A 23,416-nucleotide genomic window follows, 5' to 3' on the forward strand; every position below is an offset into this window, starting at 1 on the left:
GTTTGCCTGGGTCAAGATGTTATAAATGGGAAACAAGTGTAAGATGAACTGGAATTTCTCTTGAAATGAACATCCCAGCTGAGGCTAATTTAAACATCCACGCTGAGTGGTTTCCACTGTTACTTTAATGGCCTCAGGTCAGAAACTATCACTCATCTGTAATATGAGAGAATGGTTAATATGCTTTTTATGATGCATCTTTATCTATTTAGGGCTCAAAATCTGTAAGGGAACAGTACAATCAGATCTGGTTTTGAATGAATGACAGAAATTCAAAGCAGCAGGTCATCTATGTTCTATTTAAGCACATAGGAGAAAAAAAGGGACCAGAGTCCAGGTTATTTGGAATTTATGGGTTTATGAGTAATCAAAAGGATGATAACTCATCCCAGAAATAGTCAGATGTTTCCCATCTGCGACAGACGAAACAGCTATAACACAGCAAGGCTTAAAAAACTATCTGGAAAAATGGATGTTTGTCATTTCTGTTAGAAAATCATATTCACACATGGCCTTACTATGTGTGCAGGTGCAGGAATCACACACCTCTCATATGTGTGATCACAGGCTACCACAGGATACTTAACCTTTGACTTCCACTATCCCTACTCTCTGACAAACACAGACTGGCAAACATAGTGGAGGTGGACAGGTGTGTGGTCAACCAGCTGTTTTCAGCACACATTGTATTAATGTGCTTTATCCAGCAGAGTGCAGCAGCAGATTTCTATGTGAGTGTGTGTGTGTGTGTGTGTGTGTGTGTGTGTGTGTGTGTGTGTGTGTGTGTAATGGAAAGAATTCTGTATGCCCTTTGGCAGTGTCTGCACTCCTGATTCAGGAGTTTCGTACATGTGTACATCTGTGAAAATATATTTATGTTCCGGTCTGTCTGCGCTCTGCCTGTGTCTTTTCATTGTGAGGTACGTATGGGACAAAACATTACACAGCACATGTGGTGAGTGATGTGGAAAACAACCAGGGGAAGGAAAAAAGAAAGAACCGATGGAGCAAAAGGAAAAATATAAAAGGGAATATGAGAAACAGGAAATTAAATGACAGAAATGGGAGGTCAGAGGAGAAAGAGAAAGCAAAATCTAAGGATGAAGTCAAATCACTCATGTCTGTCACTCCCACTCCACAGCTCCAACACTGTGGGCGAGGAACGTGCCGAGAAACTCAGAGAGGAAAGCAGCATAAAAATCCTGCCGACCTTAAATGACAAGTGACGATGTATAAATGATGAAAAACCAGAGGGATTATCAGCCCGCTTCTACCAACAAACATCTTTTTTTATTTTTTTTTCACACTGTTCAATAAATACAAAATGTAAACAAGCTTCATATTCATAAACAACAAAGACAACGGGCATCATGAGATCTGACTGAAATTCAAAACAGGAAGAAGAATAACCAGAGCAGAGCAGAGAAGCGCTGAGATCGACTGGAGGTGTTTCAGACCTCTTGCTGTCGAGCGGCACTGATCCGTACGTGAGCGACACCGGGTGGAACCACAACAACGAAAGCAGCAGACTGTGGCAGACAATTTTCAAACCCTGCCAACTTCACTGTCTTGTACATCTTGTATTGCTTATTATTTATATTCTTTACAGGTAAAAAAAAAGGAAACACTTGCACGCGCACACATTCACACTGATTTAAGCTGTGCTTCACAAAGAAGCTCTGTCAGTCAAATACAACTAGCTCTCTCAATATTACCAACATTTAAAAGTCCAGCTGGATTTCTGAACACTGAACAGCGTTATCTGTTTACACCATTTGTCCATTTTTTGTTGAGCTGCTTCCAAAAAAATTACAATTAAAAATCCAACACATGATCAAGGCACGAAAATGAAGGCAGCATATAAGTAAATGCTGGTGGGTCTTCTCCGCAGTTTACATTCCTTCACTTATTGAGTCTTTTATTTCCATTTTACAGGCCCGCTGTGTCCACTTTGCCTCGTTACAATCCTGAAGCTGATACAGGGTGGGTGTCAGGGGAGGGGAGGGAGGGAGGAAGGAAGACCTCAGAGAGCAGCTCTGGCTTTTTGTCCGTCTTGGACGAATAAGGGAGGCTCAGGGATCAGTGGTGTCTCCAGGTTTGTCTTTTGTCTGGAGCCTTCATCACCATGTCATCTTCTTCTTTGTCATCTATAGATAAAAGCAAAATGTGCTGAGCACCCACGAAACAGGAAGTTGTGCTTTTACACTAACACTGTGCAGAAACAGCTTCCAAGTACAACGTTTTTAACCCGGCGAGAAGCAAATTCTTTCAGTGCAGATATTTACATGTAATTAATAGCTATTTACACTCATCACAGATTTTTTATTACATATAAAGCGACCTCTCAAAAGGTCAAGAGAGTGTGCTTACCGAGACATTCGGGGCAGCAGGAGCCCTCTGTGCGGGTGATGTTGGAGCAAGTCAGTAGTGGACATTGTTTCCTCTGACACTTGGTCACACCATGCTGTTGAGAAAAAGGAAGGATTTGTGAAAATAAGCAACATGTGGCAGTAAAGGTTGTTTGTTTCCTCTGATAATATTAGATATACCTGCTGTATTTTCTAGCTGTAAACTCAACACTGAATAAATGCATTAATTGGGTCTCCTTTTTGATAATTTTTTCAGATTATCTGGCTTTTCAGCTACTAAGCACTATTTTCACTACCCACTCTAGCTAACAGAGTTAGCTAACTCCATAAGCTAGAATGAGTACGTAGGATACAAAGTTTTTATTAGAGATCTTAACCGAAACCAGCTGTTGCCTACTGGAGCTGGAAATGAGGATGTTGAAAATAGTGAGAGTTGACCAAACAGATTAACCAATACAGCGAGCTGAGAGGTACTTTAAATACTGAACAGCAAAACTGGGGGATGACTCAACACACACACACACACACACACACACACACACACACACACACACACACACACACAAACACACACACACACACACACACACACACACAGCACATTCACATTACTGGCTTCAGTTCCTTATCAGATCTTGTATTCAGTTATCTTGAATACATTTAGTCTGAACTCTCTGGAAACTATGATTCATTTCCTTAGTTATATAATGAAAATATCATCTATCATCCATTAAGTATCAGAAAAAACATTAATAATATAAAAGTAACATTTTGGTAAAGTAAGAGAATTTCCTCTTGTGTCATATTTACTTACATCACACCAGCAGTTGATGCACTTCATCTCCCCGAAGAGTGGCACCCAGGGATGCCAGCTGTCGCTGTTGTGGTAGTAGTTCTTGCCAAATTTGCAGTATCTGGGGCTGTCTGCTTGCATCATGTCACTGTGCTCCAGGGCTGCAGTGGTCCTCTCCTCCTGGGGGCACACCTTGCAGCAGTCGGTGGGGTGACGTCTCACTGGGTGACTGCAGGTCAGCATTGGACATGTCACCTTCTCACAGTGAACCTCTCCTGTAGATCCCTATGGATAAAACACAGCCAACAGCAGGAGGTCAGCAGCAATTTTTAACTTCAGCAGCTGACTTATTGCTTTTTCCACATAAATAGTTTGGACATATCCCAAGAAAGAACTGATGAGAAATGTATTAAGGCTTCACTTTCTTTGGACTCTAATACAAAACAAATGACCCATTAAGAGCCAGAAAGTAAAGCCAGCCAGATGTGAGGGGATTTATTGATATGTATTTACCTTGCAACTGCACACGGCACATTTAATGTAGCCAAAAGGAGGAACAAAGGGGTGCCATGTGGTCCCAGGGGCATGCATCTTCTGGTCTCCTTCGAAGTAACAACCTGACAGAGAGAAAGGGTTACTGAGGACAGTCAGTACGAAAATCCCTGAAGGAAAAAAATGCAGCACCGAGACATGCAGAAATAAAGGCAAAATAAAAATGAAAGAAGACCTGTTACACGTTTTATTTTTTACATATGCTGTTATGGTAGTTAATCTTATACACTCGTGTATGTACAACCCAGAGCCTTTAAATGATCATTTTGGTCTGACTTTTGGTTTAGTAAGAGTAGATATCCTCAATATGATCTTAATGTGATCATCTCTGGCACATAGCTCTGGCGAAAACTGCAGAATCCCCACCCACCTGTTGCTCTAATCTGTTTTATGAAGGGCAGCCAATCAGAAAAAAAGCTGACTGAAAAAAAGAGGAGGAACATAGCTAAAATGACTTTCACTCAGCAAATAATCTGAGGAGCTTCGTCAAGGCCCAGCATTCTTTCAACTCACGCAGAAGTACTAAAGTAAAGATTAAGAAAAAATTATAGGAGATGGAAACGAGCAAAAAAAGGTCCCTTTTAAAGAATGAGAAAGAAAGAAGAGCTGAGTTATAGACAGGAGAAGTGGTCCCTACCTTCAGGATGTTCATCAACCCTCTCTGGAACTTTCACGTCCTTGAGCTCCTTCCTCTCTGTACAGGAAAAAGGAAATGGAGGAATTAGTTTGAAGCTTTATGATTGCTGTGGGAATAAAATAGATCCACAAAAAACAGTATGAAACCTGATGCTGAACTAAAAACGGGCTAACTCACCATCACAGATGGGGCAGCATTTGCCCTCCGGTTTAATGGTTCTGGTGCAGGTCAACGCCGGGCAGATGACTGGATCACAGATCACTGTTCGCTTCTACAGAAAAAAGCCCACAAAGATTTGACACGGACGTGAATTTTACATGACCTGCTTTTTAAATGTTTTAACATTCTATTAAAATGATTCATTTAAACATCAAAAAAAAAACAATTTTTTGTGTTTCTGGTGCTAACCTGGCAGATGCAGGAGAAACACTTGTCATAGTTGGGCGTCCAGCTGGAACCATGAGGGTAGTGCTGGTTCTCAAAGAAGCAGGTATGGGGGTCTTTTTTTAGCTCCTCGGGGTCCTTTGACAGAAAGTCTTCCAACTCCTCCTCCTCCTCCTCTGCCTCACTCCTGGTCCCAAACTCGCAGTTGTTTGGCACGTGGACCTGGTGAGAGGGAATGTGTGAGGAAAAGAAAGGAAGCGACAGATGGACATGGAGGCCATGAAAGAAAAAGAAGAAGGGGGAGAAATAACAAGAAAGAAGAAAAAAAAGAAAACAGGAGAAAGCAAGGTTAGGGCAAGAGTGATCTGTTGGACACAGCTGACTAAAAACCGGTGTCAAGTCATCTAGTCAATTGTTCTAAAATGGAGCATTTTTGTGCTCCTGAGCAGATGGCTGTTTATGTGTTGGACCTGTTTCCTATTAAAACAGCTGGATACTTCTGTTCCAAGTGTGTGAGAGAGATCACTCTTCTTAGTTCAACTGTTAAACAACATATTGTTCAACAACTACACCTGCAATGCTGCAGCTAGCTTTGCAAGCAGCTGTGGGCTATGGCTGTGAAAGTGTGTTGTTTTGTGTGGGCTAGTAGGCACTAAGTGGGCAATCACGCAACCTCACAAACACAAGGCTTCTTTAGATTGCTAAAAGAAGCTCCCGTTTGCACACATCCAAAATTACACTTCTAAATGTGAAAATCATAGTGGTTCATCTTTTATATATGACCTGAGATTGAAGTGCCTGTTTTTTAAAAAAAAAAAAAAAAAACCAGAAATTGAGCACACCAAAGTTGTACATACCCGTCCTCGTATTTCTCCTCTCGGGTTGAGCTTGGTGCTGACCTGGATGAAGGCTGTTCCCTGGTCGAGATGTTTCAGTAATTCAACACTGATGTCCTTTAACACTCCCTGAGCCTTGAGGAGACCAAAAGACAAAAACATTGAGTGGCCTTCTTTACTCCAAATACACTGATGTGCGTAAAGACACATTTATTGTGTACACTGATGTACCTTTGAGCCATAGAAGCCAGTGAGCAGCCTCATGTGGGTGCTATCATCTAACTCTCCGATCTCAGCCAGTCCGTGGAGGCGGGCGTTCACCGTCAGGTCGTCAGTTTGGCTGAGGCCTGCAACAAGTATCTCATAATGCAGGTGGCAGTATTTGTCCACTGACACCCAGGCGTGGCCAGAAGCACCTGTTCTTACTGGTGGGGACACAAAGTGGCCAGCTAGAGGGGTGGGCAACTCTGGAGGAAGAACAAGGAAGCAGTTCAGAATATTTCCATGCATATTGGCATGGTTTTTTACATTAATTTCACAACCTTAATCAATGTATACCATGTCTAGGTGCCTCTAGGCCACTATAAGGAAGGGCCTTGATCTGCCCCCGCAGCTCCCCCTCCTGGCTGTGTGCTGTTGCGACATTGATGAAGAGCTCATTCTGCAGCAGCATGTGGATGTGTCGGGCCTCCAGGCGGCTCCAGCTGCCTATCGCCTGCCCCGTGGCCTTGCTGAACTCTGGCGTTAAATCGCACAGGATGGAGCGCTTGTTTCTCCTACGTGGCTTCAACTCGATGGTGAGGCTGACAACATCGCTGGTGAGCCCTGTGACCTGAACCTGAAGAAGAGGAGGAGAGAGAAAGGTTGAAGTCTAATCACTGTCAGTGTTGCCTGTTTTATTCTAAGGGTGAGGGTTACTGCTGATCTCTCTGTGTTTATGCTTTCCATGTATACATGGAAACATACAGGGTGGGGAGGCACCAGAACAGAGTCACACTAAACCACATGGAAATAATAATCCTATTTTGACTAAAGTACCTTGACAGAAATGCAGCTGGACCTCTTGCAACACTCAAATAAAATTTGAGTCAAATCCAGTCAAAATATGTATTGCAAGACACATTTGTGAACAACAACAACCCTGCAAAAGTGAGCAGACTCATACCTGGTACTGCAGCGTTCCATTATCATGGAGGTTGAAGATAGCAGATCCCACACCTCCTGTCTTCCCCGGGATCAATGCATCACTGCTGGACATCACACTCTGAATAGCTGAGCCAGAGAAAGACAGATTCATATCAAAAATCCACTTCAGAGCACATTCCTGCTCACACTACTTATCTAAAATCAGCCACGTTGACGCCCCTCTCTTTAATGTACAGCCTGACGCCATGCGAGATGATGCAATGATTTCTGTCACATTCAAGTTTTCTGAGAATAAAAAATATTACAGCCACATACCCATGATTTTATCCATTTACTGAAAAAGAGTCACTGAGAGGGCAGATTAAATTGGACAACTAGTCAGGGGGCGTGTCTGCTTGTGTGGCACTCAGGCCAAATACATATGTTAGCACACGTGCACACACACATGCATACAATAACCCACCCAAGATTTAAGCTTCAAAATGAGGTAACCTTAGCTGAATGCAGAAGGCTTAAAAGAGTGGGCTGAGAGGACAGAAGGGAATGAGTAAGAGAGGAGAGTGCTGAGAAAAACGTCTGAAAATGACACACACAGAAAGAAGCCAGAGAAGAGGAAAGATGCCAAAGAGGACAGCAGATGATGGGATAGAGAAATGAAGGGAGAGAGAGTGGGAATGAGAGTGGGAAAAAGTGGGAAGGAGGGGGGGATTGGGTTTGAATTCTTCAGACATAATATCAAGCTGTTAATCACAGAACTGGAACACTGGCAGGGAAACCCACGTCCTGCAGACTGTGACCTTGGCAGTGCAACTGTGTGAGTGACTATGTGTGTGTAAATATGTTACAAACCAGCATCTTCATACATATGTGTCTGTGTATTACAATAAATGTTTCACGCTAATGTGAAATGTCCAAATATGCATTGCACTGAAAGACTGTGTGCATGCTTTAACTGTTTCAGACGATTAAGCTGTCCACAACATTCCTCCAGCCATTCCCCGCGCGCACACGCACACGCACATGCACATGCAAACAGTCTTGGTGGGCCACCAAGTCAAACAGAAGGTCTGTAAACATGGTTTTCCCCCAGCGATAAGACTTGAAAGAACCCAGACAGAAAAAAGTATTTATAGAGGTGAATGACAAAAACAGTCCACAGATGGACGAGCAGCAAACCAACAAACATGTTCTCAGCAGCCTCATTGTCTGGTGCCTTAACACTGGTGACATGTAGGAGAGGATGGACCGATTGCAGTAAATACTTACTGTCACAAGATTTTCTGCCTGTGATGAAACCTGAGATTTGCCTGGGATCCTGACCCTCGGCGGCCACAGCGATCTCTAGCTGACCGCGAGATAACCAGAACAGCTCACGACTGTTCAGATCTGTCAGCACCTCTGCAAAGTCCGGATCCTGCACACATTGAAAAGTACGAAAAGTTAAATGTGGATAAATATAAAACCATTTTCCTCTTAAAACAAATGCCTTTTCAAATGCTAGCAATAAAAATGTCACATTATGCCTTTTTGGATGTTGTTGACAGGATGTTGGTACAACACTGGCATGTTACCAGAGTAACGAAACCTAAACTTATTTAAACCAGTTTCCAGCTAAAATAAAAAAAAGTTTCTTCATTTTGGGACAATTAAAATGTGATCTGCAGCACAGAGAGCAAAAACAAAAGCCGAAAGACAGTGAAATTGGCTTAAGATAAAATAAATAGGGCAGTCAGAAAGGAATCACAAAGTCAGAACGCATTAAGGGCACAAATGGCTTTCTTACAGAAAGAACACAGCTTTAAAATTGCCCCCACTCATACATGCACACTTAAAACTTGAGGCAAAAAATATGGCTTGAATTGCCTTAAAAAGTTTCATACTGAGAGAAATTAGATTTAATGCAGGCTGACCGGTCTCCAAGAAGACGTTGAAAAATGTTGGATTAATAGGACAGATGCACACGAGTGTTGGAGAAATGTTACTTTTATGACCTGTGGGGCCGCAGTTCAATATAAATACACATGTACCATAAATCCGCACAGCGAGGGGCTAAAACAGAGTGGGAATGGCAAGGGGGGGATGAATGGACACAATTATGAGAGAGGAGGAAATGTGTTGTACAAATAAAGCCAATTGTCTTCATCATCATTGCCCAGCTAGAAATAGTGTATGATATGTAATTCATAGTTAAAGTGTGTGTTTTGCGTGTATTTTTCATGGACAGTCTCTCAGAGAAAGAGAGGCGCATCGGCCCTTCACGCAATTCCTGGCAGAATTAAAAACAGGCCCGCCTTTCATCACTCCTCCTCCTACTCCTCCTCCCTCCATCCATCTCAGCCCCGCAGACCACTAACCACTGACATGTGTGAGGAGTGTGTACGCAGTGCATCCTCTTTACCTCCCTCCTACCCTCCCCTCTTTTCGTCTCCCAGACGTCTCACATCTGTCTCATGCAAAACTACTTGCTAACTTTCTCCCCTCTAGTTTCCTCTCCATCCAGTTTTTTTTTTTTTAGTCTTGTCTTTTCTGTGATCAGAGCAGCGGCAGTGGCAACATAACTAGGATGTGGTGACAAAACCACATCCATCTCTGAGAGAAGGAGGCGTGGGATGTTCTGTGTCCTAAGTTTTTTAGTGAAAACAACACTGCTCCTCCCCCAGTCACCTTTTAACTTTTAGTCTGTCTCAGATATAAATACATCTATTTTACTTTACCCAAAGTGCCCACTTATTTTACTTGGTGATGGATTGAACAACATCTATGGCTCTTTTTGGGTACAAAATATCATACCTGTCAACATTTTTCAAAATCTGGCATTTTATTCAGTTCTTTTTCATTTAATTTTCAGCATAATACCCAAATATTTTGTGAAACTGTGACATTAAACTAAAAATTTCCCCTCAATATGCACAGTAACTACCTGTCACTTACGGATGGATGCATTATTTAAAAATAACATTTTTAAATAATTTCCCAGAAGAAACATGAAGAAGAAGTGAGTCTTAAAAAGGAGTGTTGCGAGGTGTGAAATGGTGGCTACATCAAGCTTATTGCCCCTGGGTACTCACATGAGACGTGATGTTGGCTCGGATCTCTCTCAGGATGTGCTGCCGGTACAACAGCTGGACTCGGATGGGCACCAAAATGGGGTCTGAGAAGAGACAGAGTTGTCTCAGTGTCCCTCTTTTACATTCCTTGACTTTCATATTAATGCATCTACATTTATAGAAAGATTTCAAGTGAACTTTCTCCTTCCTCTCACCTCTATCTCTGTGTTGGATGAGGCCCTGCAGGATGAGGATGAAATGGAGGTTGTTCTCAGTGTCACTCAGCGTCAACATTGCAATGCCTCCCATGGCTGAATTCTCTTCCTCTGACGTCAGTATTGAACTGAATGTCTCTGTATGTAACACATGTGCACATTAGATCTGCATTCTCTTACAGGACTTGTAAACAAAGCCGGCACATTTTAGCTACATTAATCCACGCGAAGCCTTTTAAGATTACATGAAAATATACACGGCTCTGCTGCTTTGTAAATATTGGGCTTCTTGTGTACTGTGACACAAAGACAAAGGCGTACACATGTCTCAAAAAAAAATGAGCCATTAGAGAGCTACAGCATCCCACATGGATACACACCAGCAAACAGTGCTCTGTGTTTGATGATCCTTCCCTCCACTTCGTCTCGTTGGCCTGTGGACGTGGACATACTGATGTGCATCTGCTCAGACTGCAGCTGTCGCAGTAGAGGCTCAGCCACGTTCTTCCATACTCCACAGATCTACACACACAGAAGCAGGTAGGTGCTTAAAAGATGGAAATCATTTTATACTTCTTCAGGATAGCATGCATGTGGCAAAAACACATATCAGACACCACAGGCACATCTGTTGAATACATCCAACCATTGTACTCTCAATCCTGGGCTGCAAAGCTTCAACATAAAACCTCTCCCTGAGAGCAGAGGGAAGAAATGTGGCGTTGTGCCTGTGCCTCATAACTCAAGAGTTCAGGGGTAATCTCCATTTTAATTAGCGATGTTCTCTGTCCCCCTGCTAAGCAGTGATGTAACATGTGAAAAATCCTCTCTTTCCCAAAAGTTTTGCTTAAGCAAAACCCCCTTCCTTTTCTCATGCCAGAGTGTTTTCTCTAAGGTCCTCTGGCGCTTGACGCTGCCATTTATCTAAAAATAATAACAGGCCCAATTTCTGGGACCTGCATTTAGGGGGCTCCTGCCTCACTGAGCAGGCAGTTCAGGTCTGAAATGGAATGTGGAGATGTGTGTGTTTTGATGGGAAATGATGCTTAGTGACAAGAGTCAGACCTCGAGGAGCATGTGGACATGCATGCACAGTTACTACTGTTACATCAACATATCAGTTTACTGATTTATCTGGATAATGCTAGCCTGCTATTAACCTTAAAAACCTGAACGGCCACGTGTTGATGCTAACCGCAATCAGGCCGACTCTGTCATGTTTAAAAATGGGCAATGGAACAGAGAAGAAGTGTCACCGCATGTGTATTTGGCTGTCAGCGAGTGTGTTTATTGTTTATTATTGCAGAGTGAGTTATTAGTGAAGAAGTGGCAGGGTGAGTGCTCATTACACCGGTGCTTAGTTTCCCTTTCTGTCCAGGAGCGCTCGCGCACATGTAACAGGATGTGAGGAGATGATTTTCTATTCTTACCATGTCGGAGTCTCCCTTGGGGACTCTGTACTCAAAAGCAGGGGTCCCATCTGAGTCCAGGAAGACAATCTTAGTGGGATGGCCCATTCTGGAAAGCCAGAGGGAAATGTAAGCGAAATGCAGGCAGAAAAGTTGACAAACTTTTAATTTATTGAAAATAAATCTTTTTTTTTTCGCCAATTCCAGTTTTATATTCTATTATACTGACTGCTACTCAAAAAACAAAGTTTGTTTTTACAAAAAATAAAAATATATTAACACAGGAGGTTTGTTTGGAATAAGCTGGAAAGGAGCTGGAATAGTTAGCAACAGGCACTGATATTAGCGTACCTGATCTTTAAAAAAAAGAACAGAACGACATCTGAAGAGAAGCAAAGAGCCTCACCTCTGGTACGTGATGGAAAAGGTCAGGCTGCTTCTGGTCAGAGTAAAGCGAACTCTGGCAACTCCACTGGAGCTGGGCAGCCACGAGTCCTTCAGTCCTGTCAGCACTGCTACAAAGTCTGCACCACAACAGAATGTTTCATGAGCTGTAGTGTTTTATTCAGGCTCTGTGTCATGTGTGTTCAGGACAATTCTGTCTATTTGTAAGCAGGTGCTCCATATGTACCTGTGCGGCTCTCCCCAGGCCCCACGTCCTCAGAGCTCAGGTAGGATCTATCATTGTATGACTTGTGGAGTTCTTCCTCTCGCTCTTTGCTCTTTCGGCGGAAATATTCAAAGGCGTTCAGCACAGAGTCAATCTGTTTTTTACCACCTATAAAATAAAATAAAAAACACTGAAAGTCACTAAAAAAATCTGTAAATTACTATCAAATAGTGTATAAGCAAATAGAGAGTTTCCCAAACTACTGTATTGAAATGTACACTGGCTATACACTGCAAATGTAAGCAATGACCTTGTGTAATTTCAATGATAATATAAACATGTAAATTTGAAAAAAGTTTAAATGAAGAATGAAGGTAGAATTAAGTTATCTGTACTCTTTGCCTGCATTTATTTCATTTGTACTTTTTCTCACGGGAATAAGTTCAGTTAGGTTATGTTTAGTCTTCTTGTGGATGTGTAATGTGGTTTCCACTGTTTGTGTGGCTAAGAACACTCTAAAGGGTTAGCCAATAACACATGAATAGGACACATGCATGGAAAGAAAAATAAGATGTTTGTCTCTTAACACATAATATAAATCCTGTGTATAATAAGCGTGCAAAAGTTTTAAAAAAAAAGTTAAATGAAGTTTTTTTAATTTGATATACTATAATTGGTATATTCTTTTGGAGGCAATGAGTCTGCATATTTTTTAAGTAAAGTCAACGTGTCAAAATCGGACAGTGTGTGACTTATCCCACTTCAGTAAATACAAAAGTAAGAAAATGATGTAAATACACATGTGGTGTAACTTAACTAAATACGAATAAGAAACATTAACTTAAGGTGTTTATTTTGACTTGTGAAATACTTCAGGATGATAAGTCATATGAACTGCACACAGCACGCCAGAGTAAAAGAGCTCTTATTTGAGCCACAAGTTCTTGCACAAGTGAAGCCAAGTCATCAAACTCTGGAAAAAAACCCAACTGCTATTAACTACTTTTATGGTACTGAGATTTCTTTCAGCATCTGCCTTTGAAACAGTGTCAGTACCTGGCAAGATAAACAGCATAAAGACAAACATTTGAAAACACATTGTGCCAAAGTCTGGTTCACACATGACAATAAAACACTGGCTGCTGTGTTTTAAGAATGGATGGAGTGCAAAGCATGTGGATAAAAGGGATCGGACAGTGACAAATCTAGGCTGATCACGGCAGGTAGAAATTCCAGAAGAATGAGCAGAGACGGGAGAAAACAAATGAGGCAGAAGACGTCAGACGCCACTTATTTCTTGTTTCTCAGCACGAGGTTGTCTCTTGCAGCAGAGGAGTTTAAGGAGAATTGGGAGCGACACTGGCATGCGATCCTAACAATGACCTGCTGTTTCACACAAACTCTCCTGATGCTATGTGTGGCCTTCGCTGCTTTGCACACACACACACAGACAAAAAGTGACACATAAAGCCCTGCTCATTCAGCCAAATACAGCCTCTCTGATATGTTCTTGAGAAAGCAAACCACACACTGCCTCTTACTCACTCAAACGCTATTTCACCAAGGCTTTTTTTCCCTGAGGAACTCAAATGGACTGTCTGCTGTGTGATTCACACACACACACACACACACACCACCTAAAACTCATCTCCAATCTCATAATTCCACTGCTCTACTGGGCACGCTGAAGCCCTTCTGGGCAGCATCACTCTCACTTCTCCCCAGTTGGTAATACTACATCCTCAGGTGCTCACGCACACACTTATACACCCACCATTTTCCAACACTTACATAAATATACCAGGTGCAAGGTTGCCAAAGCTAAGACAAACACACTCAACCTTTTCCTTAAAGCTTGACCACAACAGACACGCACACACATATATAAACACACAGTGTCTCCACAGTGTTTTACCTTTACTTTCCATTCCATTACCACACATGCCATGGAGAAAACACCCATGGAGAATAACACTGCAGCATGAAGGCCCACCCTTTGTGTGTGTGCGTGCGTGTGTGACCATGTGTAAAGCAGCTCTGACTCCCTAATAGGGTGAGACTGTGTGCGCAGCAGTGTGCAGACAAGGTAAGTGACTATGTGAGAATGAGGCTAAATAGGTGGGTGGTGCTTTCAGCTGAGACTGGTTAGAGAAAATGTCCATTTGATGCGGCTGAATGGAAAATCAATTGACTCACTCATTGTATTCAGCAGCTGTTCTGACGGCGAACAAGCTTACCCAAGGAGGGAAGAAAAACAACAACAACCAAGGAAAAGTTATAGAGAGGAAGAAGAAAAAGAAAGAAATAGAAGTTGAACAGAATAAACAAAAAGAAAGTTGAAAAAATTGCTCTTGTGACAAAAGGGGGGAAACAACTGCTCTCTCCACATACAGTTTGTTTACTGAATTAAGAATGTTCATGCTTGTTTATTCAGCTGCCTGTTTTTCGTGTGTTTAGGACTACTAGAATGGCTTGACATCTACAAAAGCTGAGAGCAGCATTTGAGCTGAGAGGATGATTACCTTGAAGACAGGTTTTGCAGCAGTGCCCCGCCAGCTGGACGGGATTGTCGCAGTCCAGGGCCGGACAGTCCTGTTTTATGTTTTTGCAGTTTACCTTTCCCGACACCTTACCACGGCGACTCTTTTGCTGCCAGAGAAAAATAAAAACAAACACACACACATTAGTCAGCTCACCTGGAGTTACAGCTTACTGCAGGGAAAAAAAGTCAAACACAACATGTGGAGTGAGATCACACTAAGCCAAAACTTACAGGTTCACAGTGGCACTGGACACAGTGCATGATGCCAAAGGGCTCCCCCAGGTCTGGGTGCCACTTGTCCTCCAAGGAATAAAAGCGACCTCCAAATGAGCATCCTGCAACACAAACGGTGTTAATTACACACAGCAAAAATAAGGCGATTACAACCTCATTTCTTTGGCTCTTTCCAAAATAAAGAACTTGATTAGAAAAGCAAAACGATATGCTTAAAAAAATGTTTTTCTTTTTGAGATATGCCAAAATTAATTAGGGAACACAACAACAACAACAAAAAAACTTAAAAAAAAAATACATTTTAAAAGATAAGCTGGACTTTCTGATATTTAGAGTTTTCCTACTATGTTCTGTTATAAGTGGTGGAACCTCATATTAAACATGGGCAACGTTTTCAAGGCCGAGTATAAGGCAAATAAGGATTATTTTGAACGGAATATCATGCAAAGCTATTCTAGTAAGTTCTAGTAATAAAAAATTAAAACATTTAAAAATTAAAAAAAAACACACAACTTAAAAAATAAGGATAATACTCCACTTTAGTAGCAAGAAAAAGACTAACTCATTTTTATGACAAACCACAGATACCAGACCACGAGTGCCATTTGCATACTTAAAAACAAATAAATCCCACACATGAGCTCACTGCCCAGACTTGCTGGAAGCTACCAAAACTCCCTGGATGAAATTTTGGAACTCGAGCTTTGCATCCTGTCTGACCTAAATGATCCAGAGAGAAGTTCCACTCAAACTTTTATCAGAGATTCCCAGATTCCCCAGAAACACACACACGTCTTAATTAATTCAGTGGGCATATTATAAAGATTATACAGTATACTGAACTTCTAGTGAAAAGGATTTTTACAGTACATGATGGGTTCAGTCTACTTTGAAATGAAAGTGAACAATGGGCTGCAACTCTTCCCATATTTTGCCCATAGTGGATGCGAAGGAACTCCAACACTCTTGCAGAACATGTGAGCCTTTCACTTTAAACCCAGTGTGCTGGAGCAGAGCCACGGCTATAAAATACACATCCATGTCCTAATATGCAGGGACGGGGCTGTATATTGATGTTACAGGGGATAAAAATAGCTTTCAGTGTTGTTATTACTAGGCTGCACTCATAATTAAGTGTTTGTCACGCCGAGTTACCGCAGGAGTATGATAATTATTTTTGGTTAGGGTGACTGTATGTGGTGTGTCCACACACAAACTTGATGTTACCCTGGCCAGCTTCACTCGAGCTGATGGCTCTCCCCCGCTCACGGCTACCAAGCTGGTTCGCATTATTCTTTCATTAAAGTTACTGCACACTTTAAACAGTCCAGTCGAGTTAAAGGGAGAGCCAAACAGAGAGCCTCGCCACTCCGCGCTGCGCTCAAATAGAGGAGGAGGAGGAGGCTCTGAGGAGCCAGCGGTTGTAATGGAAAGTCGATTGATTTGAGTTTCCAACATGAAATTACACGTTATAACGGGGTGGTTAACGTGGAGTTCCCGCTGCTCTGTGCTCCAGAGTAGTTACCTTATAAAAACCGCGGCGAGCTTATGTACGAAGGGGCTTTCACACATGAATCAAAAGACATCGACTGCGGTTATGACTCACATGTTTGCCGCTGGTTTACACATGAAGCAACCTGGAACCGGGAGAGGAAACTAGAAAAAAACGACTGTGTACTACTGCAGCGGAAAAAGCTAACTTTTAAATGTCGAGATTTAACGGTCTTTAAATGTTAGCTAGCTCCGCTATCGGCGCTGCTGTCGCGTGCACAGCTAGAGGGGTGAACTGGGGTCATAACCCCACACCCATGAAACAACTCACGGAAAAATAGACATTTTAACAGTAAGTACTTTTATACCAAATTATGCACATTTTTTTTGAATACAGTCTTCATATAAAAAAAGAAATAATTAATAACAAAAGTTTTAAAACAAACAAAACTTTTAAATTGTTAATTAGCTGCTGCTCAGTGCTGCCCCCTGGGTCACAAACTGTTTACACAGCAGGGGTTATCTGATTTGGAAGCCTGAAACTGATGCTAACAAATGCAGCTTAGGTAGCCAACTTCTTCAGAGGCTTTCAAAGCGTGCGGCCATTTTTATAGCTATTGCTGGTATAAAAAAAAACAAACGAGTATACTCCAGCTGCCAGCTCAAGGCTGCAACACCGCTTTTCTTACGTGGCTTTTCTTACGTTTCCAAAAACAACATACCTGATGTTCCTTTGAAGGGCAGCGGTTCTCTCTCGGGCTGGATGGGCAGAGAGGGAGACTTGAGCCGTGAGGCCGCTCCTCCGTGCAGCCACCACGCGCAGCTCAGCGCGCAAAGCAAGGAGTGGAGTGCGCAGGGAAGCAGCATCACAAACCTCCGCAAAGGACTCCCTTCAAAAACTTCCGAGAAACCGGCTTCTTTAAACCGGGAATTACAGTAATGAGAGGGAATAAAAAGTTTCCTCCTTATAACAAAACGTCCTTTGTCGTTAGCTGTGAACGTCCGCTGTTGAGAATCATCCGAGTTTCGGCCAGACAAAAAGTTTTCCGTGAGCAGGGCAGTACTTGCGCCGTCTTTCCTCGGTACCAGCGGTCTCTTCGCAGCCTTGTCTCGTTTGATTTTATAGGCTGCTTCCCTGACAGCTCCAAACAGCCGGGAGGAGGAGGAAGGGGGAAGATGAAGGGTGGGCCGGGTGATGGGTGAGGGGGTGGATGATGGACAGGGCAATCGACACCCCTATCAACTCAATACGCTGTCGAAACGACTGGGCAGTTACAGCAGTGTGTTTCAACACACATATCTGAGACGAGGTGACGGCATAAATATCTTTCCTGTCATTGAATTAGCTTGGTAAATATTTTTTTTCTGGTTGTTGTTAAAATAAAATAGCTTCTCTGCAACACCCCCCTCCTATTTTTTTCATGTTGCATGTTTGATGTTGAGGTTATAAAGGACCGTGGGTGCTTTTAATAAAGTTTAATACGCTGCTGCTTCTATATTAAAGTGCCAGGTATAATTGTTTTTTTGTGTGCCAATCCCGTGGGAGTTTGCGCAGTTTCGATAGTGGCATGCTGCTCTCTTGATTTAGTTCTTGTGTAATTGAATCAGTATTGGTGTTATTTAGCGGTGATTACCCATTTATCTGTCCGTTTCCCCAACTTTAATCATTTGGCCTTTGCGCACATTAAAGCGCTGTGCCGTAAGATAAAGTCTAATCTGCTCACCGCGATGAGCGGCACGCTTTCAGCCATCTGACGCCCACGGACATGAGCCACGAGCTCTGGGGAGAAAGTGGGAATCTCCAGCTCATGTACAGTAAGGAATGTGTAAGTGTCCGCTGCTTTCTGTTCCCTTATTTTTTCAAGTGCGTTTGGCGCTGAGACCTAAGTGACTTAACAGAAACAAATGAAAATAGTTGGAATACCTCATGGCAAACTTCTCCTGGCCCTTCTGCAGACCTCTGTGTCCCCCTCCCGCGCAGTTTCCCTTTGGCTTGTCTCGAAGCCATGCCTGCTTGAACGATTCCACTTAAAATCACATGTATTTTAAAATAAAATTTATTAATTTGTGGATGTGTTGGGGGCTATTTAACATAAAGTCTTTAAAAAAAATCACCACATCAACAACAAGTGAATTTTATTAGGGACTATTTAGCCCTGGGAAATATCCCCATCAAACACAAGTAGCGGTTAACAGTCCAGTTCCTCACTGTGGTCCCTACAGAGGGGAGCCCAAAACAAACTGGTCAGGTTTACATTACAATAATGCTGCTTTGGTTTATACCACAGGGTTCAGGAAAGGTCAGGCTTTGTCAGAATGTTACCAAGCTTTCTGTATTCACAGTTCACCTGGTAGTTTGTGTCTCATTTTGCTCTTCTTTCCTATCAAATCCACACACCCCACTGATGCACAGCAGCATTGTGCACTCCGCTGTATATTATGTACCTCCTCCTATACCAGAAATCGACTGCAAGGGCCATAAATATTACTACCCCCATATTAAATCGTCGCGCAAAATGTGCTAAATCTGTATGGCTTCGCTGGTAGATGTGTTTTCGCCTCTACGCACCATTTCAAACTCCTCCGTGGATTACTTTGCTAGAAAATGCATTAATATTGATAGCTCTATTAAACCGTTACATTAAAAAAAAAGCGCCAGTTTCATTCATTCCGTGCCAAAGGCGCAGGCAAGGTGTTATTTTTTTATACATGTGTCACATTACATGGCTTTAGGAGCCACTTCCACCCGAGTGTGAGGATTTACGCGGCTCCCCCCATCGCAACTGCCCAACCCTCTTTCACCTCAGCAATGGGACTCAATGATGGGCTATTTGCTCTTCATGATAGGGTGATAAGCGACTCTTTTCTTCTGCGCTGCAAAGTGATTAATTAAGCAGACGGGATGGCAAATCGTCTATATAAAAAACCCCGCAGTGTACAGCCCCCATAGCATACTGACAGCGGGTTTTTGTGTATTGGAGGTGTCCTGCGCTTAAAAATCAGTCTGGCACCTGTTTCATAGTACTTAAAAATATAACACGACATTTCTCTGGGGTCTCACCGTCATTCTTTTCGACCATCAACCAAAAGATCACAAATACACATTTAAGTTTCAAGGTGTCCGCTCTGCTCTGAGCGGAACTTTTATTTTGATGGTTTGTAAGGCTGGCAGGGGGAACGCTGATCGAATAGTTTAATCCTTCGGTGAGTTAAATCAGTCCTCACCTGCAGTATTTTATTTTATTTTTATCAAGGGAAAATCGTCATATTTCCTAACTAAAATCGGACTTTTAGGTTCAGAAATAAAAGCAAATGATTAAAATAAAGTCATAATTCGTGTATGTTTTATCAAGAGACACATTTAGAAAAAATAAACCTGAGCATGTTTATAATGACGTATTTATGACCTGTTGCTGATAACTCGCAAAGATTCGATCGCATTGTAAATCTTTTTTTAACGAGTGTATCTTGGCCTCAGATCCTTGGATTCCCCTCCACCGCAGGATTTATAGGGTCGTGTAATGGTCATTATTCGGTATTGATTACAGATTGTTTCCTGGATAAAAACAATGGTCTTGGATTGATCACTGTCCCTCATTAATCTTTAAGGCTGGAGATGAGCGGACTGGAAAGGAGAGGCTCAAAAGTCTTAAATCATCTCTAATTTACCACGAAAGATTACAGCCCAGTAAAAATCGATTAACCGTGGATATGGATGCTGGCAGCTCTGTGCGGTTCTGATATAATTAAAAGCAGACACGGTGCTCTCTCTCTCTTTTATTAAGATTCCCGCTCCGCTGTCCGGGGAGCTTTCTCAGAAGAGTGCGCAATAACCTGATATGACACACTGCTGGCACGGAACGGCCGTGGATGTTTTTTACGTGACACCATTACAAGGACATTATTAAAAGTTCTCAGCGTGCGCGCGCCTGGGTTTGCGAGGGAGGGGGTGGTCAAGGGTGGGTATCAGCTGTCAATCACGCATAATAAAGGTTTACCCATGAATACGCTCATGGATACTTTCCTCTGTAACGGAGAGCAAACCGCTGTGTATTTGCTCTTTTTTTCACGCCAGACGACCACAGCTTCATCCTACCCCCACCTCCACATCCAGAGTCAGAGCTCTCACTCAAGGGGGGGGGGGGGGGGGGGGGGGGGGGGGCATCCTGTTTGCTGCTCGGAGTGACCGAAGGTGTGAATATCAGTCAGCCCTGGATGCCCAGCTCATGCACCTCCCTTTCAGTCACCACCTGTTCCCAGACTCGATGTGCCTCCACGCGCTCACATTGAGAAGCGTCGGTTTCAGAATTATTCTGTTTAGAGTCGTACACTCTGCGTGACCTTCCCTTTTTTGCCGCCATGCATCTCAAGACCCCAATTATTTCTGACTCATGTTTAGATACACGGCCCCGGTTGTAATTGCGCGTTTCCCTTTTGGAATCCAGCGTCGTTTTAGGTTTCTATCAAGGGCGGACATCTGAAGAAGAGGTAGCTTACTTCGAGGTGCTGGAAACCGCCATCAACGTCATCAATAAAAAGATTTTTTTAAATCTATCTATCTATCTATCTATCTATCTATCTATCTATCTATCTATCTATCTATCTATCTATCTATCTATCGTGTTTTTAAAAATGTGCTCTGAATATGGTAAATTAAGACGCACACCATGTTTTCGCCCCTGCCAGTGTTATGCTGATGCTGATAATAATAAGAGGCTGTAAAGCTAATTGTGTACTGATGCCGGTAGCAGAAAAGGGGAGAGAGGGGGCGGGCGAGTGGGGAGTCAAATGGGCCTTTGCTCAGTCAGTGTGTGAATGTGCAAATGGAAGAAGACGTCTTGCAGAGTTGGTGTTTATTCATACAAACTGAATCAATTTGCAGACACAGTCGAAATTGAGGAGAAAGGAGCGCTGCTCCTGTCTTCTCACCGTCTCCTATTGTGGATCGGGGAGGAGGCGTGACCATAATTACTGCAGGCAATTAGCGAGCATAGGCTATGTCCAAATGCAGTGGAGGTGAGTGTGTGTGGGGAGGCTGCTCGGTTTGTTTTGACACCTCCGGGAGAAGACCTGTGTAGTTACAGGGGACGTTCCCAGTGTTTAGTTTATCACCAGGAGAATGTAGTTTGTGCGTGTGTGGAGTAACAGATGATTACTAGTGGAGAGTCTACAAAGTTATGCTGAAATTATAAAAAGCTCTTCCTATTTCCAGCCAGCAAACTTCCCGACACTGACCTGTGCACGGCGGTGATTAGGATGTGATTTTCAGTGATCAAAATACTTATCAGTGAGTAATTGTACTAAAATGTAGGTACAATAGAACGATGAGCTAAGACTTAAAGGAAACAACAACGATTCCTTTTTATTGTAAGCATGTTTTTATAAGCAGTGGTTACCCGGGGCTAATTCCGAATAAGAATGCTTTGTTAATTCCAGAGTGAAATCAATGAGAAATATTTTAGAAGATATTGAAAACAAATTATACTCTAAGTATTTATGCAATAAGCAAATTTATACCGTGTTTAGGTTAGCGTTTAGGTTGTCAATAGCGCTGAGCTTTATACATACATAGAAGTAACTTAAACATGACCAGCAAAGACTCAGTTAGAAGTATAGGTCTAAATTTAATTACTCGGGTATTCAAGACATGATATAGTTGTGTTTGTCAGTCAGCACAAAATCTATTCAAGAGACTTAATTTGCTTAAAATCTGCTACTATTTCAACCCAGTATTGTAGAGACCTGACAAAGCTGGCAAGCTAAACTCAGCAGAATTCAGTTCAATTCAATTTTATTTCCAGAGCGCCAAATCACAACAGCTGTCACCTCAGGGTCCTTTATTCTGTAAGGCAAAACCCTAAAATGATAAAGAGAAAACCCCAACAATCAGATGACCCACCCATGAGCAAGCACTTGACAACAGTGGAAAGGAAAAACAAGAAGAAAACGCCAACAGAATCAGGCTGAGGGAGTGGAGTCCATCTGCTGGTTGGGGGTAGATGGCATAGTATTGTTAAAGAAAGATTTAATTATTATATGTAGTGTGGTACTTTAAAGTCTGGCTATTTCAATAGTTAGTATGTTTCTTCTTAGGTTCATTTCCTGTGTTATATGCATTAGTCTGCCATGTTTTTCAAAATATCACTCTGCAGAGTAAAGGTGTATGGATAGATCCACAGACTCTGAAAGATCAGGTCAAGAATAAAGATATTGGCAGCTAGGTGCACTTTTGGGGGGCCTCTTTGAACAAGAAGACCATTCAAAGTAGCTACTTCACAGGATGCAAAAGACAAAAAGTGAACAAACACAAAGAACCAAAAGAAAATGTAAAGAAGTATAAAACATAATGAGATCATAGAATAGAGAAGACGTGTTTGATTTAATAGGTGAATAAAAAAATCAACTGAAAGCATGCAACTGAAATGCTCAATTATAATTATCTCAAGCACTTGCAAGCACTTGCAGTACTTGAGCAAAAGGGGGGAAAAGAAAGTCCAGCATCTTTCTGTGCAGTTCATGTTCAGAGAGCCAGAATGCAACAGACGTTGCCAAATGTGCACACATGGCACGACACGTTATCCATCCTTCCTGGCAGACTCCCTTCCCGCCCTCCCCGCTCTCTCCTGTCGGCCCTTTGAAATCTGCATCACTCCGGTCTCATTTCTGTTTACAAGGCTCAAATTGCTTCCACACACTTTATTTGTAAAAGTCGATAGATGTGCAGAGGGGAGAGAGGGAGAGAGCGAGCTGTGCCAAAAGCGGTCACGGCACATGCATTTTTTACTCGCGCGGTAAATACCTCCACCGTTAAACATCAACACGCAGTCATCCTGATGAGTGGTCTGAGAGGCGACAGTCTAACAAGCTTCTCCTGACTCATCAGTTATTACCGAGTCTGACCCGCTGCTTAACTGATTTCGTGCTTGCATGAAATGAATGATGCTCAATGGAAAGTTGGCCTGAGTTCCACTGCTACTCCTCCTCCTCTTCAAAAGTGCCCCTGAAGAACTTCTGCTGGTTGATGCTTGTTTTAATTGCAAGGATTTTTCTTTTTCAATGAGATTTACTGTTTGGGTGGTCTGACTGAACATTGGAAGACAATGGAATAGGAAAGAAAATGCAAACAATCGCTGAAGACAGGCAGGGAGGAG

At 42.4% G+C, this 23,416-nt stretch overlaps 1 protein-coding gene across 1 annotated transcript; it reads right to left on the reverse strand.

Moving 5' to 3' along the window:
• Positions 1–1,269: 1,269 nt before the first annotated feature.
• On the reverse strand, positions 1,270–17,499 carry chrd (chordin). The gene is made up of 21 exons (XM_084951605.1): positions 16,988–17,499; positions 14,772–14,875; positions 14,521–14,647; positions 12,020–12,166; positions 11,795–11,912; positions 11,410–11,497; positions 10,360–10,501; positions 9,980–10,117; positions 9,786–9,868; positions 7,984–8,131; positions 6,737–6,843; positions 6,130–6,409; positions 5,803–6,038; positions 5,593–5,706; positions 4,760–4,957; positions 4,529–4,622; positions 4,352–4,408; positions 3,676–3,779; positions 3,184–3,447; positions 2,371–2,464; positions 1,270–2,147 (listed from the first exon to the last, which is right to left on the reverse strand). Exons 1-21 carry the CDS (start codon positions 17,130–17,132, stop codon positions 2,080–2,082), a joined length of 2,856 nt encoding a protein of 951 aa, XP_084807731.1. The 5' UTR covers positions 17,133–17,499; the 3' UTR covers positions 1,270–2,079.
• Between the last annotated feature and the right edge of the window lie 5,917 nt (positions 17,500–23,416).

Source organism: Perissodus microlepis, chromosome 14 (genome assembly GCF_051167445.1).
Source record: "Perissodus microlepis isolate ML-2025 ecotype Zambia chromosome 14, ASM5116744v1, whole genome shotgun sequence".
In the NCBI taxonomy this organism is placed as follows: domain Eukaryota; kingdom Metazoa; phylum Chordata; class Actinopteri; order Cichliformes; family Cichlidae; genus Perissodus; species Perissodus microlepis.

Coding starts and splice junctions, on each gene's coding strand:
- chrd (XM_084951605.1), bottom strand. CDS start 17,132: ATGCTGCTTCCCTGCGCACTCCACTCCTTGCTTTGCGCGCTGAGCTGC. Junction 14,876..16,987: donor GCCCTTCAAAGGAACATCAG/GTATGTTGTTTT, acceptor TTTGTGTTGCAG/GATGCTCATTTGGAGGTCGC. Junction 6,410..6,736: donor ATGGAACGCTGCAGTACCAG/GTATGAGTCTGC, acceptor CCTCTTCTTCAG/GTTCAGGTCACAGGGCTCAC.